Consider the following 21,692-nt stretch of genomic DNA (forward strand, 5'->3'; position numbering starts at 1 on the left):
TTTAGAGATTGAATAGATGCATGTTGTTCCGGCCTTTCATGGATGTTTTTATCTTTTAATAAAATGTGGGCAGCAGATAATTCAAGGTTGTCTTTCAGCAAGAAGATGAAGTAAATAATTCTATTGGTCTTACTCATAGTTTGAAGGGCTTGGCCCTTTATTCCAGCAGCACAGGGAGGTATTCAGTCTTGCCCTGATTCACTTTTTAATATCTTTTGAATATGAATTAGCATTTTTAACTGAGTATTTCCATGATTTGGAAAGCAGAAAAGTGGGAGGAAGAAAACAACTCTTCAATATCCACTTCTTTTCCAGCTCTGATTCGGCTTTTCAAATATCCAAGCCTGAGAGAATTCCGTTTCTTTCCAGTGGACTCTCACAAAGAAAGCAAAACAAACAAAAACATCAGCAAAAAGCAAAACAAAAGTAACAAAACCTCTGCATTTACAAGACTTTAATGTGTTCAGAAGTTACAGTTCTCAAATTTAAAATAACTTCTTAGCTATTCTAAAGCCTTTTCTCCTTTTTCATTTTGGGATCCTAAATATCTCTTTTCATGCCACGTAGCTCTGATTTCCAAAGGAAAAAGTTAACATTGGTTCGCCTTTCATGTCACATGCACATGCAAGACCAGTGTCAGAGAGTCTAGAACCTGACCTTGCACTATGCAGCTCATCTTTCCCATTTCTTCTGGGTAGATCTCAAAGCCGGACAAATGTACAAGTCTTTCCTCCCACGGAGATGTAGCAAATACTGCCCTCTAGCGAGGGTAAAATCAGGATGGCTTGATTATGTTAATGATTAAGTACTGATTTCAATGATTATGGTAGAATAATGCTGGTACTAATTACTTCATCATTATTATATACTTTCTTATTAAAATCATTATATTCAGAAAGAGAATACAAAAGCAGTGGAAACATGTTTCAGCCTTGTCCACATTCACTTATTACGTTCTGTAGTCTGGACAATCAGGTATCACAGCACTGTGTCTGAGGCATTCATGATAATGTTTAAATTTCCTTTTGTTTTGAACTAGCTAAGAAAATACCTTTTCCAGTAGGAAATTAGAAGGAGTTGTTACAGCGTTATTTTAATAAAGGAGCTTGTGAAATAATTCTAGCAACAGTTGGGCTATTTTTCTTCCCCTTGCCAGGTTTTTTGTTTGTTTGTTTTTTGTTTTTTTTGTATCTACTGGATTGCTAATATTCAGAATAATTTCACAGGACTAGCTGTTAGTGCAGTTACAATAAATTTTTTCTTTGTTCTTTATGACTTTAAAGGGTGAATTGTACATGTTTAACAGTAGAGGATCATGTTAAAGTAAATGCCTTTTAACAAAAAGCCAAAAAGCTTCTTAAAAATATTAAACTAACCAATCAAATAATTACACACACACACACACGTACAGAGAGAGAGAGAGAGAGAGAGAGACAGAGAGACAGAGACAGAGACATACATTTGCAATGGCATGTTTTTAAAAAATGTTATATTATCTACTATGTTCCTGGATCTGGAGAGTGTGGGTTCATTTATTAGGCTAAATGCTCACTGTAATGTACTATCCAGCTCACTTGTGCTGTTCCTGTTTTTCTAGAATCGGATTTGCTTAGGATTGGCCTGAAGCTAAACAAATTTTAGCAAGGGAACCATGAGAATCAAAACCTAGCTGTCCGAAGTGTTCCCACAGCATCTAATAAACTCCAAAGCGTAAACCTCTGGTTTGTTTAATTCAGAAACCTTAGCTACTGTGAGAACTAGGAGGAGAGTCGAGCCAGGCTAAATCATCTGGTGGTGAAGATAGCTTCCAGTACATGGTGAGCCAAGGTGTGTGAAGGCCCGTCTTCTCCAGCCTCACAAACCGAAGCAGCAGCCTTGTTCTTCACAGGCTCCTCTGCCTTCTGACCGCCCCTCACACTACAATTAAGCTGCAAACGTAAGCTGAATAAAGTACCTAGGCAAGACTTCCTAACTCTAGAAATATGGGGCGTCTTTCTGATGGGGTCTCTGAGCTACACTAGCTCATTTGCTGTTGTTAATTCTGTTGTATGGTCGAACCCAGTTTATCCCATTTCCAAAAGGAGCAACTTGACTTCTCCTAGATGTTAAATGTCTACCAAACAACAGATGCCAGGTAATTAGCAAGGTATAGTCTGGTTCATTCAATCCCAGGTGGTTAGTACAACTCGTTCCACTAATTTTTACCATGTCGTGGATATGCTTTTGCAGTTGTTATGTATTGTCTTGGAGTTTTATTGATGCTTACATTTAGCGATGCTTATTAATAATGATGATCATGCTAATTAGGACAATTTCCTACTTCATCTTCTTTTTCTTTTCTTTTCTTTTGTTTTTGAGACACAGTCTCACTGTCACCCAGGCTGGAGTGCAGTGGCATGATCTCACCTCACTGCAACCTCCGCCCTTCAGGTTCAGGCGATTCTTGTGCGTCAGCCTCCCAAGTAGCTACAGGCCTGTGCCACCGTGCCTGGCTAATTTTTGTATTTTGGTAGAGATGGGGTTTTGTCATGTTGGCCAGGCCAGTCTCGAGCTTAAGCAATCAATCTGCCTGCCTCAGCCTCCCAAACTGCTGGGATTACAGGTGTGAGTCACCATACCCAGCCTCACATTTTCATTTTGGTTTTCCGTTTTTATGCCAATTGTTTCGATTCCCGCTCCCCCTGCTCCCCTGCCCCAATGAGTCCAGCATGGTGCTTTTCACATGGTAGATCTGATTTGATAGACCTGACTTGATGTGGCTTGTGTCTTGAGAAAATTGTCAGTTCCAGGATCCCCAGAATTAGACATCTGTAGAATTTGAATATCTCTTTATTACATACACAAAGCTGGTCAAGTAAATCACATTGATTTTTTTGTTAAGTCATTGTTTCTACAAGCAAAATATGCACCCCCCTGCCCCCCGCAAAAAAAAATACTGTATTAACCATTAAAAGGGGTTAGAGAATTTAACAAAGATCTGGCAGATTTAGGTAGAACCAGCCTCCTGCCATTGAGACTGTGTAAATCAAATGGCAAAACTTTCCCTCAGTACTCCAGAGAACACCCTGAGAAGTAGAATGTGTTAAGAATTGGTGATATTTTCTGGAATGGTGAGATATTTCCTAGCTGGGTGTTTGGACTTCATATTCATGAGATTTCTTATATTAAGGTGTCATATGAATCTTGGGAAATTATTTACTCTGCAAATACACACATTTCAGTGCTCTGCTTTTTTTCTTTTCTTTTCTTTTCTTTTTTTTTAGGCAGAGTCTTGCTCTGTCACCCAGGCTAGAGTGCAGTGGTGCCACCTCAGCTCACCGCAACCTGAACCTCCCAGGTTCCAGTGATTCCCCTGCCTTAGCCTCACGAGTAGCTCGGATTACAGGTGGGCACCACCATGCCCAGCAAAATTTTTTTTGTATTTTTAGTAGAAATGGGGTTTCACCATGTTGACCAGGCTGGTCTCCAACTCCTGACCTCAAGTGATCCGCCCACCTTGGCCTCCCAAAGTGTTGGAATTACAAGCGTGAGCCACCATGCCCAGCCTTATTTTTCTAATTATTATATTTATTATTTTGGAATCTGGCACATAAAAATAGTCTTAACATGAATTAATATGGTATTTTCAGTTTGTTTTGAAAAGGATACATTCACCCTAATTCCATTCAAGCATTTTTCTATTAAAAGGTACTTCTCTTTAAGATATGAAGTATTGTCATTGCCATGTAATTAAAGTAGGATGCCACGCATGTTTGTTTAATGAAGAGCTATCAGCGTATTCCTACAAAGGGTTTATAAGGAGTAGTCTATACAGATAAAGAGTAACTCTTAGGACCGTGTAATCTAGATAGAGCTCGAAATCATAATCGTCCTACTTCAGCTGAAATAATGGTAGCAGAGCAAGCATTAGTGAAGCAGAGAAAAAAGAAACTCAAGCTGACAGCTCATTTAGGTATACTGAAGTGAAGTGGATCATTGGAGGGCAGAAGGTGGTCTCATGGTAATGATTGTGCATTCCACATTGGTGTGGCATTGAGAAAATTCCCACTTCTGGCGCCAGGGTCAATACCAAAGCAGACAACTGGGCCATTTCACATATAGGAGAAAAAAGACAGCGGGCAAGCTCTTTATTTATTTTTTGTTTGTTTGTTTGAGACGGAGTCTCGCTCTGTCGCCCAGGCTGGAGTGCAGTGGCCTGATCTCAGCTCACTGCAAGCTCCGCCTCCCGGGTTTACGCCATTCTCCTGCCTCAGCCTCCCCAAGTAGCTGGGACTACAGGCGCCCGCCACCTCGTCTGGCTAGTTTTTTGTATTTTTTTAGTAGAGATGGGGTTTCACCGTGTTAGCCAGGATGGTCTCGATCATCTGACCTCGTGATCCGCCCGTCTCGGCCTCCCAAAGTGCTGGGATTACAGGCTTGAGCCACCGCGCCCAGCCCAAGCTCTTTATTTTTAAGTTTGTTAGAGAAACTGGGCTACATATAGTCCAGCTGTATACTCTTGGTAATTAAGGAAAACATTTTGCAAACTCATTATAGATTTACAGTTCTTTAAGTTTTCATCAGGTTTCCACAGAAACAGAGTTTGAAACAATAGTGGAGACTGCACAAACCATCGAATAAGTGGATTTTAATTGTTCCTGTTAAGAAAATTATTCAGATAACCAGCCACATCAAAGACTATTAAACTTTTTAATTGTTCAGGTGGAAAGATGGAGAATGTCATCATTATCTATCATAAGAAAATCAGCCTTAGATAATCCTACTTGAATTTTGAGCTAGAATAACATACTCAAGGATGCTACTAACTGAAGTGCCATTTAGTACTCAAAGTAATCGTATGCTTTAATTATTCATAGGGCACAATGCATGAATTCACAATACTAATTATGGTTTCAAAAAGTGTATTATGCTATGGTTTAGTTACACAGGAGGATCAACTAATGCAAAACAAAAGTATAAATATTTGCAACTGCCATAGATATACTGTGCACATAATTTAGTTGTATGTTAGTGTGGTCAAAGGAGTAGAGAAATGTCTTTTCCCTGTGTTTTGCAAAGTTCTTGTAGGATTTAATACAATGCCTCATATTTATTAAGCATTCGATAATTATAATTGATTTTGAAGACTTGGTGATAGTGTCTTTATTTATTCATTAATTATGTATTATGCAAAACTCTGTTCCCTAGTCTGTGCTAGGTGCTGGGGACACTGAGGTGAATAGGACTCCCTGTCTTGTACAATGATGTAAATGAGGGTGACAACAGCAAATTTAAATGGCGCTGTAGTTCCTCAAGGTCTTTAGTATATGCTTTGTGTTGCATATTTTACATATTCATGATGTATTATAACATTAGGGAAGACGCAGGGGATGAAATAGCTGAAAAATAAAAACACAGAGAATATACTTTGCGATTAATAAAGATCTTTAATGTTGTTTTTCTACATCATTATTTTGGTTTTACTCTTTTTTGTCATAATCATTTTTCTTCTTTCTCCTTTGAAAAATACTGATAAACCAAAAAAAAAGTGAAGATTATTAAACATACCTCTAAGTCTTTCACTCCAACCATTTAGAAATAACAACTAACATTTTAAATATATTTACTTATGCTATTTTCTGCATATATATTTTGGGCAAAACAAATATATAATTTTGCATTATGCTTTTTCACTTTTTTTAATCATGGCATGTTTCTGTATCATAAAATATTTTTCATGGACATCATTATTTGTTGACAACATATTATTTTATTATATCAATGTGCCTTAATTTATTGAACCATTCTTCTGTTTTTAGATATTAAAGTCGCTTTTTGGTGACGTAGTTATACATAACCTTACGTATAACCTTTAGTTGAATTTCTGATCACTTTCTCCTGATTGATTTCTAGAAGTGAAATGACTGGTATAAGTTTATAACTTTTTTTTAGGGCTCTTACTACAACCCAACAAACTGTTTTCAGGAACAACTAAACCAATTTGATCTTCCAGCAGCAATGGACGCTGCATTACATGTTTGCTGGCATCAAATTGCATAATTTATTTTTCATTGCCAGATTGCTATTTGAAAAATGATATAACATTCTTATTTCTTTGAAATAAGAATTTATTTATTACTACTGAGCTTGACTATTTTTTTCATTTGTTTATTAGCCTCTTTTACTTACTATATTCTTTGTTCCATGAATTGTCTATTCAAATTCTATATTCATTTTTTTATGTTGGAATGCTGTTACAATTTTAGTTTTATTGTAGTCAATCTTTGTCTCACTTAATTCCTTTTTCATATCATTTGCTCTCTCCCTGCAGTTCTCCGCTTGTATTTGATTGGGTCCATGTCTTCTTGTATTCTAAAACGATACCACAAAATTTTCCAACTTTTTCCTTCTAGTTCTTGTATACAGTAAATCATAAGTTTTATTTCTAGAAATAAGTTTCATATTATACCATAAAAATTCCAAAATTGATTATAAAAATAAACAAAATAAATGGTGATATATGTGTTTAAACATACTTATCAATTATGCAAAACTAATTTTTAACTATAAAAGCTGGATCACATTTTTCTAGAGTGGCTGGACTTGCTAATGACTTAAAATAAAAGCTTTCACTAGTAAATCTCTGTAGCAAGTATAGTGTTTTCATTAGCTCTTGCTGCATAATAAATCACCCCAAAATTCAATGACATAAACTGAGTAACAATAAGCATCTGTTATTACCCTCTAGTCTACAGGCTATGGGGGCGTTCTTTGGATCTCTGTTGGGTTCATGTGTGCCTCTGCAGTCAGTTTGCTGCTCTGGGCTAGGCTCTTCTCATCTGTGTGGGGCCAGCTGGCTGTATGCTAACCTAGGATGCTCTCTTGGCTTTGGCAATTTTTGGCAAAATTTGGCAATTTTTGGCAATCTTCTTGTGTTCTCTCCTCCTCCAGCAGGCTAGCCAAGGTATTGCAAAAGAGTGAACAGAAGCATGCAAAGCCTCTTGAGACCTAAGTTCAGAACTTGAAAGCTGTGACTTTTGCTTCATTCTGTTGGCCGTGGTAAAGAGTTGAGCCATGGTAAAGAATAGACTCCATGTCTCAATGCAAGAGCTAGAAAGTTGCAATCCAAAGGATATGGACAAGGAGGCAAGAACAATTGCAGCCATTACTATAATCAGATGACCCCCGCCCCACATAGGCCTGCTTCAATTCTCCAATGGATTTTCAATTATTGTAATTTAGTTCTAGAGAAGTTTTTAGTTAATCCAAGTAAACATCTTTAAATAACCCAAACATTTTAAAATAATGAATGCTTGGGAACAAAAGGCAACATTTGTATTTAAATCAGTATTGGTCACATTGATCAAGATGTCACACATCAAAAGTGATGTCCTTTGTGGGATACACAGGGTTGTATAAGATGATTTGGCAGCATCGATATGTAGTTTGGTGAAAACATTCATTATATTTCTGTATATTATATGATGATGAGAAGAAAAATAAACTTACAAATATATTTTGAAATATATCGGCCGGGCATGGTGGTTCATGCCTGTAATCCCAGCACTTTGGGAGGCCGAGGCAGGCAGATCACCTGAGATCAGGAGTTCAAGACCAGCCTGACCAACATGGTGAAACCCTGTCTCTACTAAAAATAGAAAAATTAGCTAGGCATGTGGCATGCACCTGTAATCCCAGCTACTTGGAAGGCTGAGGCAGGAGAATCGCTTGAACCCAGGAGGCGGAGACTGCAGTGAGCCAAGATTGTGCCACTGCACTCCAGCCCAGGTGACAGAGTGAGACTCTGTTTCAAAAAATATATATATATATATGAAATATTGAATTTGAATAAAACTATCAAAATGTTTTCAAATTTGTAATGAGAAACTTCCCTGCATAAACACAACCTTTTTTTTTTTCTTGAGACAAATTCTTGCTCTGTCGCCCAGGCTGGAGTACAGTGGCGCCATCTTGGTTCACTGTAACCTCTGCCTCCTGGGTTCAAGCCATCCTCTCACTTCAGCCTCCCAAGTAGCTGGGACTACAGGCACATGCCACTACACATGGCTAATTTTTGTATTATTTTTAGAGATTAGGTTTTGCTATCTTACCCGGGCTGGTCTCAAACTCCTGAGCTCAAGAAATCCACCAACCTCAGCCTCCCAAAGTGTTGGGATTACAGGTATGAGCCACCATGCCCAGCCCATAAACATAACTTTTTAAAAGTCAGTTTTGATACTTGAAATGGGATAAATGCAATTCCTGATTAAGACTTTTAAAATGATAATCCAGGCCAGGCATGGTTGTGCATGCCTGTAATCCCAGTCCTTTGGGAGGCCAAGGTGTTTGGGATTGCTTGAGCCTAAGATTTTGAGACCAGCCTTGGCAGCATAGCAAGACCTCATCTCTACCAAAAAAAAAAAAAAAAAAAAAAATTAGCTGGGCTCCATTAGTAGGTGGAGTGCACCTGTAGTTCCAGCTACTTGGAGGCTAAGGTAGGAGGATCGCTTGAGTCCAGGAGGTCAAGGCTGCAGTGAGCTGAGATCACACCACTGCACTCACTCCAGTCTGGGCAAAAGAGTAGATCCAGTCCTCCTCCCTCCCCCAGAAAAAATCTGAAGAAAATTTGAAGAGGAATTTAAAAAAATAATAATAGATTCAGGGGGTATATGCACAGGTTTGTCACATGAGTGTATTGTATAATGCTGGAATTTGGGCTGCTAGGGTGCTTGTCATCTGAATAGTGAACATAGTGACCAATAGGTAATTTTTCCAACCCTTGCCCCTTTCTCTTGCTCCTGCTTTTGGGGTCCCCAGTGTCTATTTTTTCCATCTTTATGTCCATGTGTACCCATTGTTTAGCTCTCGTTTACAAGTGAGAACATGCAGTATTTTATTTTCTGTTTCTTTGTTAATTTGCTTAGGATAATGGCCTCCAGCTGCATCCATGTTGCTGCAAAGAACATGATTTCATTCTTTTTATGGCTGTGTAGTATTCCATGGTACGTGTGTGTGTGTACATATGTGTGTGTGTACACACACACACACATTTTCTTTATCCAGTCCACCATTGATGGACACTTAGATTGCTTCCATGCCTTTGTTGTTGTGAATAGTGCTGTTATAAACATGAATGCAGGTGTCTTTTTGATAAACATGAGTGCAGGTGTCTTTTTTTGCACTATCCTTTGGGTAGATACCCAGTAGTGGGATTGCTGGGTTGAATGGTAGTTCTATTTTTAGTTCTTTGAGAAATCTTCATACTGTTTTCCATGGGGGTTGAACTAATTTGCATTCCCACCAACAATGTATAAGCATTCCCTTTTCTCCACATCCCTCACCAACATCTGCTAGTTTTTGGCTTTTTAGTAATAGTCATTCTGACTTTTGTGAGATGGTAGCTCATTGTGGTTTTAATTTGCATTTCTCTGATGATTAATGATGTTGGGCATTTTTTCCTATCTTTGTTGACCACTTGTATTTCTTGTTTCAAGAGGTGTCTGTTCATGTTTTTTGCCTACTTTGAAGAGAATTTTTTTTTTTTTCTGTCGCCCAGGCTGGAGTGTGATGGCGTGATCTCTGTTCACCGCAACCTCCGCCTCCTGGGTTCAAGCGATTCTCCTGCCTCAGCCTCCCAAGTAGCTGAAATTACAGGCACACACCACCATGCCCGGGGTTTTGTAGACGGGGTTTCACCATGTTGGCCAGGCTGGTCTCAAACTCCTGACCCCGTGATCTGCCTGCCTTGACCTCCCAAAGTGCTGGAATTACAGACGTGAGCTACTGCGCCCAGCCGAAGAGAAATTTTTGATAGTTACTATCTGCGTAAACAAGAATCCTCATTCATACAAGGAAATATTAAGAAGTTTTATATTTTCAGTAATGGTCGACTCTCTGTAATTTGCACCACCTTTTTTGTTAGGGCAATGAAGAAAGCTAGATGAAATTAGCAGTGGGATAGGCTAACTGCTACAACAAATAACCCCCAAATTAGAGGGTTAATAAATAAGCGTGTATTTCTTGAACATATTACCATCCAATGCAGGCTGACAAGGAAATGTAGCTCCATGCAGTCCTTCATGGACCCAAACTTCATCTCTCCTTTAAGTCCTTAGAGTCCTCTCTCTTCAGCCACAGATGAGGAAAAGAAGGAAGATTCTGTGTAGAATGTTTTTATGGGCTAGACCTTGAAGTGATCATATTACTGTCTCTCTCATTCCCTGGTCTGAACTTGATCACACAGCCACACTTAAATCCAAGGGAGGCATTAATACAGACATACCTTGGAGATATTGCTGCTTGGTTCCAGACCACTGGAACCGATGAGTCGCAGGAATTTTTTGGTTTTCCAGTACATATAAAAGCTATGTTTATACTGTAGTCTATTAAGTGTGCAATAGCATTATGTCAAAAAAATACATACCTTAATTTAAAAATGCTTTATTACTAAAAAATGCTAACAATCATTTGAGCCTTCAGTTAGCTGTAATGTTTTTACTGGTATAGGCTTTTCTTGCCTCAATGTTTTGTTTTGTTTCTTTTTACCCAGACAGAGTCTCACTCTGTGGCCCAGGCTGGAGTGCAACGGCACGATCTTGGCTCACTGCAACCTCTGCCTCCCAGGTTCAAGCGATTCTCTTGCCTTAGCCTCCTGAGTAGCTGAGATTACAGGTGCAGCCACCATGCCTGGTTTTGTTTTGTTTTGTTTTTGTTTGTTTGTTTTTTGAGATGGAGTTTTGCTCTTGTTGCCCAGGCTGGAGTGCAATGGCGCAATCTTGGCTCACCACAACCTCTGCCTCCTGGGTTTAAGTGATTCTTCTGCCTCGGCCTCCTGAGTAGCTGGGATTACAGACACATGCCACCACACCCGGCTATTTTTGTATTTTTAGTAGAGACAGGGTTTCTCCCTGTTTATCAGGCTGGTCTCGAACTCCCTACCTCAGGTGATCCACTCACCTCAGCCTCCCAAAGTGCTGGGATTATAGGCATGAGCCACCGTGCCTGGCCTGGTTTTGTATATTTAGTAGAGACAGGGTTTCCCCATGTTGGCCAGGCTGGTCTCAAACTCCTGGCCTCAAGTGATCCGCCTGCCTTGGCCTCCCAAAGTGCTGGGATTATAGGTGTGAACCACCATGCCCAACCTCTTGCCTCAATGTTGATGACTGTTGACTGATCACAGTAGTGATTACTGAAGGTTAGGATGACTGTGACAATTTCTTAAAATAAGACAATGAACTTTGCTGTACAACGGACTCTTGCTTTTACAAAAGATTTCTTTGTAGCAAGTGATGCTGTTTGATAGCATCTACTCACAGCAGAACTTCTTTTGAAATTGGAGTCACTCCTCTCAACCCCTGCCACTTTAACAGCTAAGTTTATATAATAGTCTAAATCCTTTGTTATCATTTCAACAGTGTTCACACCATCTTCACCAGGAGTAGATTCCATCTCAAGAAACCACTTTCTTTGTCATCCGTAAGAAGCAACTCTTTATCAGTTCAAGTTTGATCATGAGATTGCAGCAATTCAGCCATATCTTCAGGTTCCACTTCTAATTCTAGTTCTCTCACTATTTCCACCACATCTGCAATTACTTCCTCTTGAACCTCTCCAAGTCATCCATGAGGCTTGGAGTCCTCTTCTTCCAAACTCCTGTTAATGTTGATATTTTGACCTCCTCCCCATGAAGCACTAATGTTCTTCATGGTGTGTAGAATGATGAATCCTTTCCAGAAAGTTTTCAATTAACTTAGCCCAGATCCATCAAAGGAATCACTATATGTGGCAGCTATGGCCTTCCAAAATGTATTTCTTAAATAATTAGACTTGAAAGTCAAAATTACTTCTTAATCCATCAGCTGCAGAATGGATGTTGTGTTAACAGTCATGAAAACAACATTCATCTCTTTGTACAGTTCCACCAGAGCTCTTGGGTGACCAAGTGCATTGTCAATGAGCAGTAATCTTTTGAAAGAAGTCTATTTTCTCTGAGCAGTAGCTATTAAAGGGGGCTTAAAATACATAGTAAACCATGCTATAAAAAGATGTGCTGTCATCCAGGCTTTGTTGTTCCATTTTTAGGGCACAGGCAGAGTGGATTTAGCATCATTCTTAAGGGCTCTAGGATTTTCAAAATGGTAAATGAGCATTGGCTTCAACTTAAAGTCACCAGTTGCATTAGCCCCTAGCAAGAGAGTCAGTCTATCCTTTTGAAGCTTTGAAGCCAGGCATTGACTTCCCTCTAGCTATGAAAGTCACAGGGGCATCTTCTTCTGATTCATCTGCATTGAAAATCTGTTGTTTAGTGTAGCCACCTTCATGAATGATCTTAACTAGATCTTGCTGCAGCTTCTACATCAGCACTTGCTGTTTCACCATGAACTTTCATTATCGAGATGACTTCTTTCCTTAAACCTCATGAACCAACGTCTGCTAGTTTCCAATTTTTCTTCTGCAACTTCCTCACCTCTCTCAATCTTCGTGTAATTGAGGAGAGTCAGGGCCTTGCTCTGTGTTAGGCTTTGGCTTAAGGAAGCATTGTGGCTGGTCTGATCTTCTATCTAGACCACTCAGACTTTCCCCAAATCAACAATAATGCTTTTTTACTTTCTTATCGTTTGTGTGTTCACTGGAGTAGCACTTTTTATTTCCTTCAAGAAATTTTCCTTTTCATTCACAACTTGGCTAACTGGCTCAGGAGGCCTAGCTTCTGTCTTGACTTTTGACATGCCTTCCCCACTAAGCATGATCATTTCTAGCTTTAGCTTTTATATGAGAGATGTACGACTCTTCCTTTCACTTGAGCACAGAGGCCACTGTAGTGTCATTAATTGACCTAATTTTAATATTGTTGTATCTCAGGGAATAGGGAAGCCTGAGGAGAGGAAGAAAGATGGGGGAACAGCCAGTGGTGGAGCAGTCAGAACACACAAAATGCATCAATTAAGTCCACCATGTTATAAGGGTGTGGTTCGTGGCACCCCAAAGCAATTACAACAGTAACATGGAAGATCACTGATCCCAGATCACCATACCAGATATAATAATAATGAAAAAGTGTGACATATTGTGACACAGAGACATGAAGTGAGCACATGCTGTTGGAAAAATGTCACCAACAAACTTGCTTGATGCAGAGTTGCCACAAATCTTCAATTTGTAAACAAAACAAAAGTATCTTCAGAATTTATGCAGTAAAATGAAGCACAATAAAATGAAGGGTGCCCATAGTCTATCTGTGTGCCCAGAAAGAAGAGAAAAACATGGATATTGGTATGTACTAAGCAATCTTGTTTTCAAAATGAGGTGAGCTGAGCTGAGCTTTTGGCAGCCTTGTTGTGTTAGTGGGACAAAAGTCAGAGACCAAGGCCATCCATGGATGGGAACCTATTTAACTGCCTGTCTCCCCAATTTTGGATAAAGTCCTGAGTAGATTTCATCCTGAAGTCCTGAAGGACTGCACCTAGGAATTAGCATGAAGCAGAAATAAGCCAGCCCTCTCATAGACTTCAGCCAGATTTTCAGCTGAATACTTAGAAAACCTCAAGCCCTGAGCTTGGATATTTTTTTTTTTTTTGAGATGGAGTCTCACTGTGTCACCCAGGCTGGAGTGCAATGGCACGATCTCAGCTCCCTGCAACCTCCACCCACTGGGTTCAAGCGATTCTCCTGCCTCAGCCTCCTGAGTAGCTGGGATTGCAGGCACCTGCCACCACGCTCGGCTAATTTTTGTATTTTTAGTAGAGACGGGGTTTCACCATCTTGGCCAGGCTGGTCTTGAACTCTTGACCTTGTGATCCACCTACCTCAGCCTCTCAAAGTGCTGGGATTACAAGCGTGAGCCACTGTGCCCGGCCAGATTTTTTTCTGTATGTATTTTTTTTCAGTGGTAAAATCCAGGATGTACAAAGATAACCAGGCATATGAGGAGACAAGACACTGTGAATGAGAACAAACAAAAACAGCAGACAATAAAATTAGGAACTCCAGATATTTGAATTATGAGTCCATATTTTAAACAACTAGACTTACATATTCAAAGAGCTTTTTTTTAAAAAAAAAATGGACTTGGAACTATGCTTCAGAAGAGATCTAGAGATAACAAAAAGAGACATCTGAACCTTGAAAAAGAATCAGTGGAAATTCTAGAGCTACAAAGTTCAGTAACCAAAATTAAGGGCTCAAGGGATGAGCTTAAGAGCAGATTAAACACAGCTAAGGAGAAGCACAGTGGATCAGAAAAACTATCCAAAATGAATCATGGAGAAGTAATAAAGAAATATACAAAATAAAGGATAAAAGGAGAGTATGACATTTAACCTAGGTTCGTTTAAAGTATCAGAAGGAGAAGAGAAAGGGAATGGAGCAGATGCAATATACATAGGTAGATGTACTTGATATTGTCTGACATTTATGGAGAAAAATACTGACAACACGCTAATCATCATCCCTACATGGGAAAAAATTGCTAAAATTAAGACATGCTCTAAATGGGAGCATATTGACCTGGGCTGTGTCATGGATTTTGACTGGTTTACTTTAAAGTACAGTCACCCCTCTGTATCCATGGGTAATTGGTTCCAGGACCTTCCACAGACACCAAATCTGCAGATCCTGAAGTCCCTGATATAAAATGGAGTAGTATTTGCACATAACCCATGCACATCCTCCCGTATTTTTTGTTTGTTTCTGAGACAAGGTCTCAGACGACCAGGCTCGAGTGCAATGGTGGTGATCTCAGTTCACTGCAAACTCAGACTCCCAGGCTCAAGCAATCCTCCCACCTCAGCCTCCTGAATAGGTGCAACCACAGGCACATACCACCACACCTGACTAACTTTGTGTATCTTTTGTAGAGATGGGGTTTCACTATGTTGCCCAAACTGGTCTCCAACTCCTGAGCTCAAGTGATCTACCCACCTCAGCTTCCCAAAGTGCTGGAATTACAGGCGTGAGCCACTGGGCCTGGCTTCCTCTGCTATACTTTAATTATCTCCAGATTATTTATAATACCTAGTGCAATGTAAATGCTATGTAAATAGTTGTTATAATGTATTGCTTGTTAATATTTGTGTTGGTTTTTGTGGTTTTTTTTTTTTCAAATATTTTGATCAGCAGTTGGTTGGATCTGCAGATGTGGAACCCACAGATATGGAGAGCCAACTGAATTGTTTTTCTTGTTTATCTTTCCTATTTATTATTTTCTTTTTTATTTTTTACTTTTTTGAACTTTTCTTTTTAAAAATATGCTTACCCATGAATTTATTAAAAACCAAAATGTCATTATTTTAAATTAGTCCTATTCTTATTGGACCTCATTTTTTTTTTGAGGGCGGGCGGGAAACTTCCTTCTTTGATTACTACATTTCATTCTTCTTTCTCATGTTTTTAAAGAAAAAAGTAACATTGCTATCTCTTCATGGCTTAAATTGAGAGAGATCTCTTTGGCAACGAATAACCTCTCTTTGTTTGAATGACTTTTTTTTTATTGTAGTAAAATACTATATAACATAAAATTGACCATTTTAACTAATTCTAAGTGTACAGTTCAGAGGCATTAAGTACATTCATATCGTTGTACAGTGATCAACACTGTCTACCTCGAGGACTTTTCCTCATCCTAAACTGAACGTATTAAACAATAATTCCACATTTGCCCAATGATGGTTGTCTTGAAAGGAGACAGATAACTCTATTGAGCTTTGTTTTCTTTATGTGAATGAGCATGTAATTGTTTTAGGGATATGAGGGGAAGGAATAGTTGCTAATATAATGGCAAATGCAGAACCTACTGCCAAAGGTATATAATTTGTGAAATAGCTGAATGGGCAAAATTCTGATTTTCAGTTGCCCTAGGCACTTCAGTGCACTTCTGATAATGATTTTCCTTGGGCATGTAGTTATTCTGATAGAAATCACATCCATGCATAAAGAGTGAGCTTAATTATACATAACTACATACCTAATATGAGGTTTTACATTTTTTTACATATACTTTCTGGTTTACAAAAGATGAGACACTAAATCCTAACTGAGCTCAAAAAAAGTAGTGTACCTTCAGAGCATGAGAGTCTTAATGTATGAGTTTTCCTTTTTACAAAAAGACACTGTATTTTGCCCTCCCTTCTCTCCTTTTCGGGGATTGTTTTCACTATTTGGTGATTCCACAGTCTCCTCTGGTGCCTGCTGTGACTCCCAAGACAGACAAGTGCACAAAGGCTGATTTAGGGTCTTGGATTCCTCTTGAGAATGATATACTCAATTCATTTGTACTGAGCCCAATCATTTGAGCTCAAAATAATAAAAATAAAAGTCACTAAGATGGTTTGAATACTAATGTATGCCTCAGGCACTGTGCTAAATGCTTTGCATGTATTATTTTATTTAATCCTCACAATTCTGTCAGATAGGAATCAAATCCCCATTTTACAAATGAGAAAACTAAGGAACAGGAAGATGATGTAACTTGCCAGTGGCACCCAGTTGATAAGTAGCAACTGAGGAGTCAGATCCAGGCCTTTCAGAGCCCCCACTCCCAGCTTCTCTATTAACACGTGCTTCTGGTCTGTATTGGGCTCAATAGCAGGATTCTCTTGGAAGAGAAGCAAGTTTAAACCAACCCCACCCCACTCCCAGAAAAACCCACAGCACACTGGAACCCTCCAGCTTGTCTCAGCTAAGGCCAGGCACAGGGTCTGGAGGTAGAGGCTCTCCAGCCAGGGAAGGAAAATGGGAAGGGCGGAGGTTGCCTCCTCCTGGCCACCATTTGTTATCTGGTTGGTGAGAAGAGATGGGAGGAAGGGGCACGGTCAGCACATTTCCAAAGGACTCGGGTCATTCTTGGTGTTCTTTGTCTCTGGTTTTGTGCCCATTGCCTAGGTCCCATAATTGCTGCATCCTTCTTAGAACTGCTCTCTATGTAGGGAACCATTTCTCCAGAACCTAACTCTCTGGATTTACTTGTACCTCCCACTTGTACCTCCCCATACCTCCATGCAAATTCTTCTTTCCTGAGCATAACTGATTTCAGCTGGTTGGTAGGACAGTGGTAGGCTTAAGTGAATGGACAAAGGTGAGAATGACTCTCCTCCTCACAGTTTCCTAATTCTCCCAGGAATATCGCCTTATCAACATTTCTGAAAGAAGTTTCATGCAAAGGATTTCCCAAATGAGATAGACATTTCTGGACAGGGAGGAGTAATGATGGATTCTGCCAGAAACTGAGGAGGCTCAGCCACCTGTGTCCTAGAGGTCGGTCAGGGTGACCCAGAAGCTTCCAGAGGGACTTCAGAGCAGCTCCTGGGCCACTCGGTCTCTGCCTTCTCCCGACTCCAGCGGGGCCAGAAACACTCTCCCAACATTTGCTCATGGTTTGCTGCTCACAGAGTACAGTCATCCACAGGCAGCTTAAAATGAGCAGAGGTAACATTTCCTGGGAGTGTTCCTAACCCCAAATAATGTGTTTGCAGATCGTGTTCCTAATGTTCAGGAGTTAAATTCATGTTTCAGAAACAAGTGCTTTACATCTGTAGGTGGCACTTTTATGAATAATATTGTGGACCTTGAGTCCCAAATGCTCCTCGTATCAAGAGGCAGTGCCCTGCCTCCAGTTATTCTGGGGCTCTCATCTGCTCCTGCTCACTTAAGCCCTTCAGTATTTCCTGCAGAGGTTAGCAGTGTTGCAGTTGAATAATTGTACCTTAAATTAAACTAAAAATAATTTCTGATGATTTTCATACTGACGCACAGTCTTTATTTCAAAATGGCGGTATAATCTTCAGCATGCCGTTGTCAAATAGCTCCATTGACCAATACTGGCAGTTTGCAGTTGAGTCACGGGAAGGATTTATTAGGACATATTTAAAGTGATGTCATAGAAATAAAAATTTGGAGAGAGACCTAAAGACTACCAGCTAAGGCTGTGGCTACAGATATTCTTTAACTCCCCACTACACTCTTGTCTTCTCTCTTACCCCTTTTTTACATCACTATTAAGGCAACACAGTGTACGTTTTCTGTGTCCTTAGCCTACTCTGAAAACACTGCCCCATTTGGTCAAGTTACCCAAAGCTACCGCCTAGATCACACCGTGACAAGAAAGAGGTGTTTTCACACTAAACCAATCCAAAGGCAACCAGAATTGATTTATTTTTAAATTTTCTTTATTTCATTTTAATCATAGCCACTTGGAGCCAGTGACTATTTGGAACTATCAAAGAATTTTGATACAATATTTTTACGAAACATTCCGCAATTTACTCTGGCAAACAGGACTCAAGGTCGAAGATTCATAACTCTCATCGATAACTTTTATGATCTCAAGGTAAGGATGTAGTACATTTTCTTAAAACTAAACACTTTGTATTGTGGAGCCAGATCGCCTGGGCTGGAATCCTGACTTAATGTACTTCTATCACTTACTTCACCTCTTTGTGCCTCCATTCCTTCATGTGTGAATTGGGGATGATAATATTATTTACTTCTGAGTGTTGTTGTGATGACTAAAAAGGCAAATCCATGTAAAGCATTTAAAACATTTGGCACAAGCTGAATGCTGTATAAGCACTATCAGTAAAGCAGCAGTAGTACTATAGTAAAGCTCCCATCACAAGACGCTCTGCTGTGTGAATGATTGCATCATTCTACCAAGCAGCTTATATGCTTCATCTATCACATTCTGAAACACAATGTCTTGCATAGACTGAATGTTCAATAAGTATTTGTTGCATGAATAAATGATTGCACTGATAGAATAATGCATGAGCAAGCCAGGTATGATGGCTCATGCCTATCATCCCAGCACTTTGGGAGGCCAAGGGAGGATCGCTTGAGGCCAGGAGTTCAAGACCAGCCTGGACAGCATAGCAAAATCCTAGCTCTACAAAAAATAAGAAAATTAGCTGGGTGTGGCGGTGTGGGCCTGTCATCCTGCCTAGTTGGGAGGCTGAGGTGGGAGGATTGCTTAAGCCCAGGAGTTCAAGGTTACAGTAGTGAGTCATGATCATGCCACTGCACTCCAGCCGTCCAGCCTGGGTGACAGAGTGAGGCCATATCTCTCAAAAAAAAAAAGAAGAAGAAGTAGGAGTAGGAGAAGGAGAAGGAGGAGGAGGAAGAGGAAGGAGGAAGGAGGAAGGAGGAGGGGAAGGAGGAGAAGGAGGAGAAGAAAACAAATGAGTAGATGACTAGAGGACCCTTCTGAATACTGAAACTCTCTCTCTCTCCCTATGACCCAGAAACCCCAGTAGCTAGCATTATTCCATCTTGTTGTTTGTTTATTTTTAATCCATATGTTTTAGCGTGAATTGCCAAGCCATCGCCCATTCATTAAAGGAGCATAGCCTAGTGGTTCAAGAGTGGGCCCTGGGGTCAGGCTGTCTATCCTAGAGACCATCTTAATCTCTCTGAGCTTCAACTGCCTTTTCTAGAAAAAGCAGATAATAATGGTACTTATGAAGTTGTTGTGAATATTAAATGAGCGTGTAAAGCACAAAGAATGTTGTCTGGCATATGGTATGCTCTCAAAGGTGAGCTATTAATAGAATGTATCTGTAAATATAGATTCATAGCAAAAGTACATTTTGAAATTAGAGTTAATTTAAATATTATTTTACCATTAGATACACTTTTTTCTCCCTATTCTTTGCACAGAATTAGAGCAGTGATTCTAAATTGAAGGACTTTGTGGGAAGGAGATAAGCCACAGAATCTGCTGGGAGGGAGAGGTGATAATTTAATGTTTCATTTGCTCATTCATTCTGTAAACTTCATCATGCCAAACACTAGAAATTCAGTGGCAAGTGAAACTAGATGGTGCCTGCCTTCAAAGAGCTTAGATAGCCTAATACCAGAGAAAGGTGATTCAGATGTCCACAGAACTCAATGTAAAATCACCACTTTGGGATGACCTCTTAGAGAAGGAGGCATATGGTGCTGTGAAAGTCTAGCAGGGAGAGTGCACTGATCTATGGGGTGGGAAATCCTCTGAGGGCCACCTGTGGCAGAACCATCTGGCCTACTTAAAAATCCAGATTCCAGAGCTCACCCATCCCCACCCCAGCAAATGAGTACCAGGCATGGGGCCAGGAACTGCATGTTCCCATGTTTCTCAGGTGCTTCCTATAAATGCTGAGAAGAGCGAGGGCTAAACTCTATGCACAGAATGAAAGGGGTAACCAGCATGGGGAGTTTGCAGCAACGGCTCCGGGATGGGCCGAGTGTGAAAGGCAGCAAGTGTGGCTCTGACACAGAAGCTGAGGGGAGGCCACCTAAGGGAGTGCTATCAAAAGCTGCTGTGTGTCCCTGTGGAGCCCACACACGTGTGACCAGGGAATCTGGAGAGGCAGGAGGCTGAGGACGCAGAGCTGGGGGATGGAGGCCCATCAGCTGTGAGTGGTTTGCCTTCCACGGACTCGACTCTACACTAATGGTGGGGAGGGCAGGGGTGGAATGAAGGGTGGGGGCCTGGAGGCTGCTGTTTTTACAGGACTAGGCTTCAAGAAGAAAACGACGGAGGGGCATGATTAGGATGGCTCATAGTGGAGGATTGAGAGACTTGTTATTTTGATATTTCAGCTAGGAATGCCTTAGAGAAAGCTTATGGCCCCCATCCCTCAGTCCTACCCCCAACCCTACCTCACCCCCACCTTTTCACTTCTTAATTGAAGGAAAAAAAGAATTTATCTGGCAATATGATGGAATACTCAAACTACCCTCCTAACATTCCCTTTAACTAAATCACACATTTAGAGATTACACTCTTTATTAAAGTGTAGTCAAAACCATTTTATTTCAGAAATTGGGAGCGTTAAACAGACATTATTCTATAATGTATTCATGGAGATTTGTGAAAGGAGGATAGTCCCATGTAAATAATGAAAAAGTGTCTTTGATTAAAATAACTTATAAGAGGTAGAAGGCCATTTGAATATGGAAAATCTAGTGTCAAATGTCAACACATGATTTTTAAGTACTGGTGTATTATTATTTAAATAATGATTTTAAAAGATAGTTATGAATCCTGAAGACAAATTCAGGACTTTTAAAACATCAAAAAGAATATGTTTTGTATTTAAACTAGTGGATATAAAAGATATAAAAGCTGTTTCCAATATATGATCACATATGAACACTCACTCAAATACTTACATAATCAAGAGATATTAATGTAAATCTTAGTCTTTTTGAAGAAGGTCCTAGCAGGATACTAATATCACTGGCCTAATTAGAATAGCAATGCACTGAACTTAGCAGTCTGCTGTGCAGCAAAAGGGTAACTAACCTCTTCACAGTGTCTCTGGGGAGCATCTTAGGTGCACAGACCAGCTCCAAACAGCCAGGTATAAATGTCAACATCACAGTGTAATCATCTTAGTCAGTATGTGGTGCTATACAAAATACCATAGACTGGGTAATTTTTAAATAATAGAAATTTATTTCTTCCAGTTCTAGGAGGTCTGAGATCAAGGTGCCAGAAGGTTTGGGTATTTGGTGAGGGCTACTCTCTGCTTCAGGATGATGCCTTGTTGCTGCCAGAGGGCACAAATGTTGTGTTCTTGCATGGTGGAAGGAATGGAAGGCAAAAAATGGTGAACTCCCTCCATCAAATTCTGTATAAGGGCACCGAATCCCATGGGTGAAGGCAGAGCCTCATGACTCAATCATATCCTAGAGGCCACACCTCTTAATCCTGTTGCATTGTGGAGTAAGTTTCAGGA

At 40.0% G+C, this 21,692-nt stretch overlaps 1 protein-coding gene across 9 annotated transcripts in view; it reads left to right on the forward strand.

Moving 5' to 3' along the window:
- AFG1L (AFG1 like ATPase) overlaps nucleotides 1-21,692 on the forward strand; it is a 247,255-nt gene that overhangs the window by 221,390 nt on the left and 4,173 nt on the right. For 8 of the 9 annotated variants that reach the window (XM_073022389.1, XM_073022390.1, XM_073022391.1 and 5 more), the window contains one exon: nucleotides 18,161-18,301. The exons of the other annotated variant lie outside the window; for it this stretch is intronic. In XM_073022389.1, the coding sequence (XP_072878490.1) occupies nucleotides 18,161-18,301 (141 nt within the window). The remainder of the gene's footprint in view (nucleotides 1-18,160; nucleotides 18,302-21,692) is intronic. 9 annotated transcript variants of the gene reach the window in all.

This window comes from Chlorocebus sabaeus, chromosome 13, assembly GCF_047675955.1.
Source record: "Chlorocebus sabaeus isolate Y175 chromosome 13, mChlSab1.0.hap1, whole genome shotgun sequence".
Lineage (NCBI taxonomy): Eukaryota > Metazoa > Chordata > Mammalia > Primates > Cercopithecidae > Chlorocebus > Chlorocebus sabaeus.